At 38.4% G+C, this 14,351-nt stretch overlaps 2 protein-coding genes across 2 annotated transcripts; one reads left to right on the forward strand and one right to left on the reverse strand.

Moving 5' to 3' along the window:
• Positions 1-123: 123 nt before the first annotated feature.
• Positions 124-4,187, forward strand: LOC310947552 (arsenite methyltransferase; the record flags this gene model as incomplete). Its single annotated transcript, XM_083914393.1, has 10 exons — positions 124-159; positions 894-1,021; positions 2,305-2,455; positions 2,650-2,786; positions 2,888-2,957; positions 3,053-3,134; positions 3,221-3,352; positions 3,434-3,576; positions 3,774-3,899; positions 4,110-4,187. The coding sequence occupies 10 exons, from the start codon at positions 124-126 to the stop codon at positions 4,185-4,187; spliced, it is 1,083 nt and encodes a 360-aa protein (XP_083770519.1).
• A 1,887-nt stretch (positions 4,188-6,074) lies between these two features.
• aifm4 (apoptosis inducing factor mitochondria associated 4) lies at positions 6,075-14,034 on the reverse strand (the record flags this gene model as incomplete). Its single annotated transcript, XM_083913895.1, has 18 exons — positions 6,075-6,740; positions 8,429-8,533; positions 8,620-8,695; positions 8,788-8,886; positions 9,046-9,163; positions 9,332-9,408; positions 9,524-9,587; positions 10,038-10,109; positions 10,213-10,328; positions 10,938-11,068; positions 11,193-11,284; positions 12,029-12,115; positions 12,235-12,347; positions 12,447-12,528; positions 12,620-12,664; positions 13,493-13,602; positions 13,699-13,808; positions 13,946-14,034. The coding sequence occupies 18 exons, from the start codon at positions 14,032-14,034 to the stop codon at positions 6,710-6,712; spliced, it is 1,617 nt and encodes a 538-aa protein (XP_083770021.1). The 3' UTR covers positions 6,075-6,709.
• Positions 14,035-14,351: the final 317 nt, after the last annotated feature.

Below are 14,351 nucleotides of genomic sequence, written 5' to 3' on the forward strand. Positions count from 1 at the left end.
CCGGAAGAGTAGAGTGACGTCATAAGGGAGGCAGGACTGACCCACATGTCATTTATTCAACCCAGCGGCTGCGGTCCTCATCTACTGGAGCCTCTTTTTTTCTGTTCACAGTATTTGTACGTGATGGCGACTTGTGACGACGTGCGGGAAAATGTGAAGGTACTTTAGTTTGTTTCAGACTTCAGTTCGGTTTTATCTTCAGTCCAGAGTTCAGCTTTACTTCAAAATCAGTTCTGACACATTGCAAAGTCGTGTTAAATTAAACGACCCACTGAGTATTTTCCAGTGATGGAAGATGTACTCAGAGCTTTTCCTTTAATAAAAAAGTATTAATACCACACTGTAGAAATACTTTGTTTCAAGTAATAGTCCTGCATTCAAAATGTAACTTTGGTAAAAGTACAAAAGTATGAGCACCAAATGTTCCTAAAGTACACAAAGTAAAATTACTCATTATTCAGAATGGTCCATTTGAGAATGAATAATTATTAAATTAATGTAAATATCATCTTAATGTTGCAGCTGATAAATGATAAAGTTGCACATTTTTATTTACATTAAATACTGCTGTGTAGCTTAATCTATATAAATATATATGTTGTTTAATTTGCTGATAATATAGTGTATTAATCATCTGAATCTGTAGAGTAATCAGTAAATTAATGTAGCGAAAAAGAAGTATTAAGTAAATTAAAATGGAATTAAGCAAATAACAAGTACCTCAAAATTGTACCTAAGTGCAGTACTTTAGTAAATGTACTTAACTGACATTAACTAGATATGTAAAGTAAATATCAGAATCAGAAATACTTTAATAATCCCAGGAGGGAATTATTTAATATATAGCAGCATGTGTAAAGACAGTTGTGTCAGATATATGTTGTCGTGTGCAGAAGTACTACGGCAGTCGACTGGAGTCCTCTGGAGATCTGCAAACAAGTGCCTGCAGTCTGTCTCGCCGCCCAGTGCCAAGAAGTGTCACCGATGCATTGAGCCTGGTTCACCCCGAGGTAACCAAAAGGTACAAGTGTCCAATCTCGCCTCACCTTTACTTTTAAGAACTGTTTTCATCCAAAAGCTATAACAGTGCTGAACACCGCAAATACCTGTGTGTGTGTGTGTGTGTGTGTGTGTGTGTGTGTGTGTGTGTGTGTGTGTGTGTGTGTGTGTGTGTGTGTGTGTGTGTGTGTGTGTGTGTGTGTGTGTGTGTGTGTGTGTGTGTGTGTGTGTGTGTGTGTGTGTGTGTGTGTGTGTGTGTGTGTGTGTGTGTGTGTGTGTGTGTGTGTGTGTGTGTGTGTGTGTCGTTTTAAATGTGTCTTTTTAAATGTGTCTTTTAAAGGTCTAGTATATTCTCTTTGATGCTTTTAATGTTAAATTATTTCTGCACTTTAAGGGATTGTACTGTAAATTTTGTTGTCCTGGTACAAAGACAAATAAAGACAATTCTATTCTTTTGCAACTCTTTTGCAGCCGTCGACAGGTCAGGCAATCATCAACTAATGGTCGTGCTGCCAGAAACTCATTGAACCTCTCTGTAAACACACTGGAAAACATACGCACATGACTGTACAAGGCTCACCCTTTATTATCCAGGGCACGGAAATTCAGACATTACTTAAATATGTAACCAAGCTTCAATTCAGTGATTAAAATTGAAGTTCCCAGTAAAGCTGCAATGATTCATCGATTAGTTGTCAACTATTAAATGAATTCTGATAATCGATTAATGGGTTTGAGTATTTTTGAAAGAAAAATAGCATTATAAATTGTCTTTATAGTTAGTTATTATTATTATTATAGTTGTTGCTGCTCATGGAGAAATTGTTGGATCTCTGTGAATCATAAATAAGTCATAGTGTGGTCTAGACCTTCTCTATGTGTTAACTGTCTTGAGATAACCTTTGTCATGATTTGGCACTTTAAATAAAATTGTATTGAATTGAATCCAGCTTCTTCAATGTGAATATTTCCTGATGTCGATTTTCTTCTATGACAGTCAGCTGAGTTGTGGACAAAACAAAGCATTTGAGTACGTCATCTTGGGCTTTGGGAACTTCTGATTTACCCTTTCTAACATTTTATAGACCCAACAATCAATCGCTTTATTGAGAAAATAATGAACCGATTCATTTAAAATAAAAAGAGTCGTTAGTTGCAGCCATAGATCCCAGCAGAGGAACTAGCTTTTGGACTTTCTTAGTCTGTTGTCATCACTTACACCACGGAACTATCTCTACAACATCTAATATATATGCTTCCCACCTTCGCACAATGACTTAGGTGATTAACGACACCTCTCTCCAGATTCTTTGGCTGTGGTCTTCCATTTCCAGCGAAGCTTGAGGGCTGTAGAGTCCTGGACCTCGGCAGCGGCTCTGGCAGAGACTCTTACGCCTTCAGTAAACTTGTTGGACCGAGCGGACATGTGACAGGGATCGATATGACGGAGGAGCTGGTGATTACACATGCACGCTCACACACATCGCTTGATTTCTGCGCTCACTGCTGATTTAACTTTATTTCACTACTGTAAATATTAATTTCTGTAAAGTTAAATTTAAATTTTCTCTCACATATGTTGTCTGTATAATATATGTTGTTTATATCTGGAGTTTTGTAACAAAAACAATTTCCCCCTTATTACTTTAGATCACAGCATCTCGTCAGTACGTCGAGTATCATCAGAAGAAGTTTGGCTACGAGAAGCCCAACATCACTTTTGTCCAGGGGTACATGGAGAAGCTCAGTGAAGCAGGCATACAGAGAGACTCAGTGGATGTTGTGCTGTAGGTTTAAAGCATGAAATGAGTCTACACGATCTATCAGAGGCCTGTTTTATAAGCTTTGGTTAACTTCTAACCAAAACTGTTCCCTCTAATGTGTCCAGATCCAACTGTGTAGTCTGTTTGTGTCCTGATAAAAGAGCAGTGCTACAGCAAGCTCACAATGTCCTAAAGGTTAGTTTGAAGAATTTCTGTCAACTACATTAATGTGTAAAAAGAAATGTGGTGTGCAGGAAAACACTGTTTACGGTTTTATTCATTTTACACAGGAGGGAGGAGAAATGTACTTTAGTGACATGTACGCCAGCAAAGTCGTTCCTGAGCACATGAAGGAAGACGCAGTCCTGTGGGGTAAGATAACATTGGGTTATTATCTCAAATTCAGTGTAAAAGAGCAGAATCCCTTTTCCCACTGACACTTGATTTCGAGCCTATAGGTGAAGGAATGGGTGGCTCTCTGTTCTGGCCGGATCTCATTTCACTGGCACACAGCGTAGGTTTCAGCACACCACACCTGGTTTCAGCCATCCACATTGCGATCTACAACAGTGAGCTCAAAGCAAAAGCAGGTAACAAAAAAAAGCAACACTTTTGATAACACGCAAAGATAGTTTTCACTCTCCAACTGAGCCAGTTCTTCATATTTGCAGGTGATGTCAGCTATGCTTCGGCCACTTACCGACTCTTTAAGCTGCCCAAAACTCAAATCTTGTCTGAGGCGACAGTGACTTATAAAGGAACGGTGGCAGAGCTCCCAGATCAGCTGGACTTTGATTCCTCCCACTGTTTCAAGGTATAATAAAAGTCCCACCAGAAAACCTCAGTCTGCCTGTAGTAAATTTGCGTTTTCAATTGTTATAACAAAAGAAAAAGTAAATGTTTGTATGTATTTTTAATTTTAAAGAAAATAATCCTGCATATTCAAATGTAAAAAAGAATCTGTTGTGTTGTTGGAAAGATGACACCGATGTCTTCTTTTGTGCCACGCAGAAAGACGTGGCAGTGCAGGTGAGTGGAGAGATGGCAGCAATCCTCCAGAGATCCCGTTTCTTTTCCGATTTCGAAATCCAGATATCTGATCAACTGAAGTCAACTGGCTCAGAGTCGACTCCACAGGTAACTGATGTTCTGAGTTTACCTTGGCTGAAATGCTTTTATTTTGAAAGGTTGACTACTGGGCACATTCAGAAAAAAAGTAAAGTTGACCCACGCATGAAAGAAACAAATTAAATGTTGGTTTCACAGAAATAATAAGTCTTTGTCAGAACTGCACAGTGAAAGCTTTGTTATTAACTGAGGATTGAATTGTCTTTATTTGTTCCTCAGTACTGCCACCTCAACCCGTTTCTGCTGGCTGACAAACTGGGATCCTCCGTCACAAAATGCTCAAAAACAAGCAAATAAAGCTGTGTCTGAATCCTGAGGAGCTTGCTCTGAGGACTGAGTAGATCTGGTGAAAATGTTTAAAAAGAAAAAGTTTTAAAAGATGTTAATTAGTTTATAATAAGTTCATAACATGAGTCTAATCATTTTCTGTGCTAATCATGACCTGTCTCTTGTGATGTAGTTAATTTCTGAATATCATGGTTTACGGCTCTTTGATAAATAATGCACTCACATTAATAATATACTAAATAAGTGTCCAGATTCTAAAATAACGTATATTGTAGTATTGGTTTGACCTTTCTATGCTTCAAACGAACATTACATTGTATGTAAAGGGAAAATTGGAGGACACCATAATTGAAGATGAGGTGTGGGAGATGTTCTTAGCACGAAAGCTTAAAGATCCCATATTGTAAAAAGTGAGATTTCCACGTCTTTTAAAAAAAAAAAAAAAAAATTATAAAGCAGGTCGAGGTGTTATATATATAAATACTGTGAAAGTATCAAAACACTAAATCCACAGAGAATTGCACACTGCTCATATTCAGAAACTGTGCCTTTAAACGAGCCGTCAGGACTTCTGTACCGTTGTGATGTGTACTGTATACAGGAAGAAAGTGCTGCTACAGTAAAGTTACAGTCATTCCCGACTGCAGTGATGGTGCAGATACTCCGATAGTACAGATGCAAAAGACCCAGAAACGCTGACCAATCAGAGCAGACAGGTCTTTTTTCATGAGGGGGGTCTTTAAAGACACAGGCGCTAAAAACGAAGCCTTCCAGAGGGTGAATGCAGGTTTATTCAGACAGACAGGATGAGAAAAATAACATTCAAGCATGTAAACGTTTAAAAGTATGACCCTGAAAATGAACATAATATAGCACCTTTAAGTAGCCCAACAAGAATTTGGTTGGAAGTGGAGGATGATGTGTTTTAAAACACCACTAATAGAAACTTTAATCCTCTCTGTTGGATGTGGAGGATGCAGCTTAATGGGAGACTGTTCCCAGATTTTTGGGATTATTTTAAACTACAAGTTTATTGGGAGAAGGTTAAACAGAAAAGTTCTGACTTTTGCCTTTCCATTTGAGCCTAAGTAATGTTTCTCTTAAGGCGGCTGGGCAAAAACAAATGATAGAGCCCTTCTGTTATTAGCCCATAGAGTTATTATGATTATCAGCTGAGCCACCTTCCTTGGACCAATGGACCCATAGACGTAAGGCTGTGAACTGTTTACATAACCATGAGACTGCAACTTCTGTTATGTTGTACTTTTCAAAGTTAACATATTGAAACATTTCATAGGATCATTTATGGTGAATGTGAAAGTATGTATAACCTTTCTATTATCTTTGTATTGATGATTTCTTTATATCTGTAATGTTTGAGACTTATTGTCAAGGATTGTTATAATAGATTTAAAGAAAACGAAACAGACTGAATAACCACTCTCCCACTACACCTGAAAATTATTACATTGTGTTTTTTTAATCACCGTTTCATAAGCAACTGTCAGACTGTGATAATCTAAAACTAATGAATAACAAAGTTGATCTACAGTTGAGATGATTTGTTGTCGTCAGTGTAACAAACAATATCAGGAAGAACATCCCTGACAGAAAACTCAACCACCCTAACAGAAAGTGTGACGTGGAAACAGAGCTTTAGTTAAATACCACATAGCACCCAGAGTTTATTTGTAACGCAATGAATGCTAAGATTACAATAAGTGGTTTTGTTTTATTTTTGAATTTCAAGTTATATGATAAAGACAAAAGAATATGCTACATCTCTGCTATAAATGTTTAGGATTGATTCAAGCCTAGAAGTGAAATGAGTTACAAAAAATGAAAATAAACTGCTAATAAAAGGCATGTTAATCCCTGTATACATGTTGAGTGCAACATTTTAACTGACCTTTTACATTTTAGATTTTTAGAAAAGTTACTTAAATAAAGTGTGTGTGTGTGTGTTTTCAGAATGTCTAAAATTAGCTAAACTGGCTAAAATTACTTTACTATTTTTACTATTTTAATACTAAATTGAGTGTTAATGGAATCGTAAAATTTCAAGTTCACAAAACAGTTTGTATATATTTATGTTGCCTAGTTTTTTTTATTTACCCTAGAAATATTTTATCATTTAGACGACCCACTTTTAATACAGCTGTAGTTAAAATGAATACGGGTGAAAATCCAGTCTTATCCAGACTCTGCTAGAAAAAAAGCTTTGCATGTTGCTATGGTAACAGCGTTCTGAGTAAGAGCAAAGGTCTGGTTGGCTTTCAGACGCCCTGAGGCAGTAGATGGTAAATGGCCGGCATTTATGTAGTGCGTTTATCCAAAGCGCTTAATAATTATAGCTTCCCATTCACCCATTCACCCTCGCACACTGATGGCAGCATCTACCATGCTCGGTGCCGGCCAACTGTCAGGAGCAATATGGGCTTCAGTGTTTGGCACCATTTAGGAACAAGAAAGAGAAAAGTGACATCCTCCATCGCTGAGAGGTGTTGCTCCTGGATACAGCAGACCTCTGGTTACATCTGCAGCCAGCTCAGGTCATCAGCCCTGAACCGATGAGCAAATGAGAAAACAGATATCAGCAGAGAGAAGTATCCAGGTTATGAGTCTTACCTTGTGATTTGGAATATGGATTTATAATATCATCATGTAATGAGTCATTACAACCCCCCCCCACATTAATTATCAAATTATTAATGTTTACAGTATTGATGTATGAAGCCACGGGCCATTTAAAGTGCCAACATCTGCCTCGAAGAACAATATGAAAAAACCATCACACTCAAATGTTTGTGACATTATTGAACGTACGTATTGAACATCCTGTCTTGTGTTTCTGTCATGTATATACCAGCTGAGTTACAATAAAGTATTTGTCATATTAACAGATTACTATGTGAAGTGAAACGTGTCATTTGTAGAGAATGCCCCTCAGAGCTTCATTAGCCTTAGCTCTATGGAGTGTTTTAGCGTCTTTAAGCTCGTTCTTTTGGTTTAACGGCTGCCAATTTTACTTTTACTGTTTTGGTTCACCCTCATGCGTGATTTACGGCCAGCTCTGCTCAGTGGAAAAACTCTAAGAATTGACTCTGAGCTGCCTGACTCGCACAAAATGGCATTCACAAAGTTAGTGACTAGCTGGTGAACACATTGCAGGATTTAGTAGTTAAAGAGCCAGATATTTGGTGGATAGCAGAACAGAACAAATGGAGAGGTAATGCCCAGCACCACATGGATACAAACACAACTCCAAATGAATAATAATGTTGCTCCATATCTGCTGGATGTGAACAAAAGCATCGTTTGCTCACAGGTTGGCCATAGCAGTATTAAACGGTTGATGTGTTTCTGCTGCCCCCAAGTGGGATAATGGCATGACACAGCTGACAAATTCCTCATTATTTCATGTAATTGATGAGCATAAATTATACTGGAGATCAAAATTAGTGAACAAATTATAAATACGTGATTTATCTAACATATTGCTATTTTTCATTGTTCATAATTTGATAGACTATCTGCTGTGGCTCTACCGCTGCTGTACTAGCATGTTTTTTTAAATAACCAAGGCACCTCAACAAAACCTTTATTTTGTAGAAAAAAAAGCAAAATTAGAGCACGGTAACCATTGTGTCAGAGGAGAAGATTTAAATAATGTTTTCTTAGGACTATAAGATTCAAAAATGAATAGGAAGTGTAGAGGTCCTTGCTTTGAATGAATTCAGCACATCTGCGCCCACAGGACATCAGTAATATCTCACACTGCTCTGGTTTGGTCTTGGTCCATTCTTCTTCAGTCTCTTCCACAGTTCAGTAACTGTAGTGGGTTTATTAGACATTACTTTGTCGCCAAGGATTTTTCCAGAGATTTTCTATGGTGTTTAGCTCTGGACTCTGACACTTCCTCCTCCAAATTGAACTGACTTATTTAACTAAGAAAACATTGTTTAAATCTTCTCTTCTGACACAATGGTTACTGATCTCTAAATTTGCTCACTGTTTTTTTCTCAAAATAAAGGTTTTTGTTGAAGTGCCTTGGTTAATTTAAAAAAACATGCTAGTACAGCAGTGGTATAGCCACAGCGGATATTCTATCAAATTCTGAAAATAACAGCATTTCAGAATAAATCTAAATAAAAAAAGAAGAAGAAGTTTTAATACTTTATTCTATAGTTTTTATATCCAGTGTATATAAAGGCATAGACTGGTCTTTGTGAAACCAGGATGAAACTCACTGAGCCTGTGCCTTTGTTAAGATCTGGCCAGTAGCCATCAGCTCTGCAAGACGAGCCACAGCGGGGTCGAACATCAGGCTGGCCGCTGCTACCACCACCTCATCTCTGTGAAAGCAGAAATGAAAGAAACTGAGCACAAACAGCATAAATTCATATTCAGCTGTATCAGGAGTTAGTCGACCGCTGCTCACTTGATGTAAAACGCCAGGAACTTCCTTTCTTCCACTTTCCCTTTGAATATGATTTCTGTGTATCCTTCTCCATAGCCTAGAATGAGGAAATGAGACTCTGTATAGACGGTTGATATGGGTTTAAATATTCTGATGCAAGGGTGACACCTTCCTCAATAAATACTCTACCTGTGTATCGGATACTCTTCCCAAGTAACACAGTCCAGAAGAAAGGAACAGACTCACATTTGGTTGGTTTCTTCAGCATGTTTAGGGCAGCTACTCTTCCTGAGGGTAAAACATACACAAACAATACATGCATGATAAAGTTAAACCAAGGCATCAAATTATTTTGGATTAAAAAAGATGCATTACGCAGAAATAACTAAATAGAACCCATCCAACACAGTTTAAAGCTGTGTTTCTTTGAATGCTTCAGTCTCTCACCTTGAGCTTGTGACATTTGCCAGTGACCGACGTTGACCCTCTGGTCTCCACGAATGGACAGAGGGAAAGAGGTGACGTCTCCAGCACTAAAAATGTCTGGTACATTGGTCCTCATGAACTGATGAGTTTGCAGCAGGCGTCACAAAGACATGTTTATACAGTATATTTACACAGCTATACAATATCAGACAATGAACCGTATCCATCAGACATAGACATAAATGTAAAACTGTGAACCACTTTTATGTTTCATTGGTCGTGCCAATGATTAAATTAAGTTGGTTACCTTGTCAACAATCACAGCTCTCCTTGAATCCACTTCCAACTTGCTTCCTGCCAAGAAGTCTGAATTGGGTATAACACCTGAAAAACAGAAATCTTTGTGTTTGATTTTGGCAGAACTGCATGTTAAAATAGCCCCAAACTTGATTTGTACCCTATTATATTAATAAAAAGAGTGTATAACAACAGAAATTACCGATTCCGGCAATCACCACATCAGCTTCCAGGACTAAACCACTCTTCAGCACCACCCGCTTCACCTGGACAAAAGATTAATAAAGGCATCAGAAACTCGTTCTATCGTTTCAGTGATAATAGGCTTTTTTCACAGGAAAAACACGTGTAAATAATAACATTAAGGATGTACTTCATAAGATTTTCCCTTATTTAATTGTCTTTTAAGTTACTATCTCTCAAATAGTGACAATGGTGATTGATCATATGACCCACTAATGAAAGCACGTGTTGCGAGTACATTATCCGTGTCTGTGTCGACATTACCGGGCTAAATGTAAATACGCCGCCATGTTAGTGACGCTGCTGACAGCGGTTGGACTGCTGGCCCAGATCGTCGATTACGGTTATGCTGCGTTCACTTTTAATCAGGAATCAGGAACTTACAACTTCTGAGTCAGGCTTGTAGTAAGGTCAGAAGTGTAATACGAACATGTGTGTGTGTGTCCGTGTGTGTCCGTGTGTGTCCGTGTTACCTTGCCGTTCTCCCCTTGGATCTCAGTGACTCTATCACTCATGTGGAACTTTACATTGTGTTCCTCCAACATCTTAAAAGAGGAAACTGTGTTTTAAAGCAAGTTCTGAATAACAAAAGCATAAAATCACATTAAGAGACAACAGTGACAGACGACCGGCATCATTGTTTCTTACTTGCATACTCATCTTGCCGATCTCTGGCCCCAGAGATCGCTCATACGGGTATCTGGAGGTGCCGACCACGGCCACGCTAGCAGCTTTGTCTGACAAGTAGGATGCCACCTCCATACCTATGGTGTGAATGAAAAACACTTCAGGCGCCTGCAATATTGGTGTGGCTATATGTATTGTAGAGTAGCTTTATCTTGCGCTGTCAAATATTTACACAGTAGATTAAATATTGAGAGTGACGGCTATGAACAATCTAATGAGCTCGACTAGTGCTGGGCGGTATACCAGTTATAATTTCTTGTATGATATGAATTCTTTATATACCACCAATCCAGTGCATAACTGAAATAACCGCTCTGATGGCATAACATTCTTAGTAATGGTTGTAAACTTCAATACAACAATTAATAGCCCACGATGAACATTTTTAACGGGACGCAAGACAATGGCCCACAGCCATTTGTACATAAAGAATTTGTAACGCTAATAATTGTACACACTAATTATACCACCAAACGATGTGTTTTTACATTCTATGTACTCCTGACAATAGAATAAGTCTATATGAACCTAGAATAAATATAGTGAAACTGCCAGAATCTCACAAATTAGATACATATTTTAGGTCATACCGCCCAGGACTAATGTCAAGCTGTGAATCAAAAACAAAGACGCACAATCCAAGTTTCATTCTGTCTGTTATGTTAAGAGAGACTGAATCTGGTAACCAATGAATGAGGCTCCAATCACAACAGCTTTCTGGTCCAGACAGGAGTTATGAATCTCTTTGGCGTCTTCATATGTCTGCAGTAACTTTACTCCCTTCAGGTCCCAACCAGGGCAGTCGAGTGGCCGCGCTCTGTGATCAAAACAAAAAAGAGCTTCACCGTCCCAAACTTCATGTGATCAGTAAGTCTTATGACACCTGAGCGTGACAAATTGACATAAAGACGTGACTTGAGGAACAGGATGATGACCCTAACCTACAGCCAGTTGAGATGAGAAGCTGGTCGTAACGCTGCAAAGAGCCGTCGCTCAGCTTCACCGCCTTATCAGCTGGGTTCACTGACACCACCTGCAACACAAAACATATTACATAGTTAATGTAACTCTGGTTCTTCATAGCGTTAACTATTAATTTGGAGTTATTACACAAAAGTACTTTAGATACGTGGATGGAGCAAGAGCATGGAGCCAGCTTCGACTAGGTTTACTTTAATGACACCCCTCAGCGTAGGACAACTCAGTACTCATAAACAAACATGCTACATCATCTCATCATCGTATACTTTCGCCAACTTTAACTGTTTCCTGAATTACAGGCAGGGTACAACATGTTAGATAGATCCCTTGTTAACTCAAAGAAAAGACCATGAAGCTACAATTAAATCAAATGTGTCACTTATTCCAGTAACCCTAAAAAGGTTCTCTATTAACCCCCTTCATTCCCCACACACACACATACACACACACACACACATTAGCACATACCAATCTGTATAACGTGGACATGGCCGTGAACCTGCCACACAAGTCAATCTACTTCATTGCCGATTTGCACCTGTTTAACGTATGTACATATTTGTTGTCTGTCTGTCTTTCTTTTTTGCCGTTGTGCAATGTCTGCTCTACGTGCCTTACCTTAATTACCCTTTGGGGATAAACATAGTTTTCTTGAATCTTGAATATTAACAAAATATTCACAAAATAAATCTCATCTTACATCAAGATAAGTGTGGTGGTGTCATAACAATAGAGAGGATGAGTTTCTACTCAAAATGCTGAGAGTACTTCACAGTTTACGCTCTTTGCTTCTCACCTCCTTCTGTGTCCACACCTCAATCCCAAACTGTTGATAGAAGTCACTCGGTCGGAGGAGGATGCTGCTGCTGTCCGTGTTCAAAGCCTGAAAGAAGGTGACGTTGACTAAAAACACACATCTGAATACAGGCTGTTAAAAACATCAAAAAGACAAACAAGGCAGAGTTAATCCAGGTTACCTCTCTTCTCTGATTGAGTTCTCACCTTACTCAGTTTGGGCTTGTCAAACGGAGGCAGGTTGTCTTTGGTCACCATGACGATTCGACCTTGGTAGCAGTTCTGCCGCAGTGTTTCAGCACAAACCAGGGAGGCAGGGCCTGAAATCACAACACTCTTATTCAGTGTGTGATTTGTCAGGGATGAGATGGAGCTTACAAAAAAGTATTCATTATTAATTTATCATATCTAGTCCTTACCTCCTCCTATCAGCAGGATAGTGTGTTCGATGTCGGGCACCATGCTGCACATCTCCTTCACTCGCCTCCTCAACTTCAGCGACTGAGAGACAAAAAAGAAAGAGTTTAACATTTGAATACAAAATGAAAGTAAACGTGATCATTTTTAATCTATTTAACTTCCCATCACTTACATGTTTGTTGATGGAAACATACACCTTGCCACCCTCAACCTTTACCTGTGAAATAAAATTAAAATGAGAGAGAAGTTAAGGTAAAACACTGACGAAAGCATCCATTCATTAAAACAAAGTACACGTTTTAGAGCGAGGAAGTACTCTCAGCAGCTCGATTATGGCAAATATCAGAATTACAAATAGTTTGGTCATTATATCATGATTATTTAACACTATTGCTCTTTGACTTTGGAAAGAACAAAAAAAGCTGGACATATCTATAATAAATTGTATTTGAAGTGAGATAAATAAAATAAATAATATTACTTTTAAATATAACATACTTAATATATAAATAATAAATCAAATGAAATGAGAACAAAACTGTTGTATTGCACTGCCACAACTTACTGAGAACTTGTTCACATATATTCAACATTTTTCAACAATCGTAGTAAAACAAAAACCCAAGTGAAAAAAAATGTGAATAATCACGCACCCTACTCTGAACAACAATAAGATCTGGCAACAGAACAATTGAATTTAACGAGTAATGAGTTGAAATTTGCCCTTTTCTTGCCAAACATAGCTAAATGTGTGTTAACAGCTGACAAAATATTATTTTATTTTGAAAATATGTAGGGCTGTGGGACTATTTAATCTAATCTCTCATCTGCTGCGGTAGAATTTGAAACTTCTCTGTGTCTTCTTTAATAAACGTCCACTTGTTTTTGTTTAAAAGCTAGATTTGAAGCTTAAATCTATAATTTGGACAATGTGGTATATAAGTAAAATATGTATGTATGTAAAAATGTGCAAACCATCTCAAATGTGATCAAATTTTAAACATGAGAGCGTGGTAAAGTTCTATTAAATACTAACGTGTTTTACCTTATAGCTAGGCAGCGAGTCCAGACCTGGATACTCTTCGATATCTCCGGTTCTGACATTAAAGCAAGCACCATGAAACGGACATCTCACCCTGTCACCAACCAGTGCTCCTGGATTATCAGAGAACATGCAACTCAAACACTCAAATTCAAATGCAATGCAAAGGTATTAATTCATATAAGGGTATGTAGAGATTGAAGGTTTACCTTTGACAAGAGGAGCATTGTAATGAGAGCACTGGCTTCCAACAGCACTGTACTGACCCTGAGTACGGACCAGCAACACTGTCTGCTCCCCCACGGTCACTTCCTTCATCCTTTAGGGGAGGGAATGAGAAATATTGAAGTAAAAAACTCAAGGAGGTCATGAAAGCATGGATAATCTCCATCGATCTGTGGTGACTATATGAAAAAGTCTGATCTTTTTTCGGGGAGAAGAAGCGTTGTGACTTACTGTCCATCTTTCAGGTCTGCCTCCTGACACACCATCCCTGTCACCTCCTCCTCCTCCTCACCTTGACCTGGTTCTCTGGACTGATTCATTCCTGCGTCAGTGTGACAATTGTTAGGACGACCAGCTTGAATTAAAACTGGCTCTGGGTGGAACATAAACGGGCTATGATGGAGGATACAGGATACAGGCACACAATTATTATTTTGAAGGTAGAGGCTACATTGTCATTAAGCTTTGTTTAAAGATCAAAGTAAGTATGGATTAGTTCAACAGGAAATTACATTCACACTTGTAGACTAAAGCCTTCATAATAATAATCACTTTATTTCTAAAGCACCTTTCAAAACAGAAGTTTACAGGGTGTTTTGACGGACACATTTATCAACAGAAAGAGAGAAACGATAGG

Source organism: Echiichthys vipera (genome assembly GCF_963691815.1).
Source record: "Echiichthys vipera genome assembly, chromosome: 5".
Lineage (NCBI taxonomy): Eukaryota > Metazoa > Chordata > Actinopteri > Perciformes > Trachinidae > Echiichthys > Echiichthys vipera.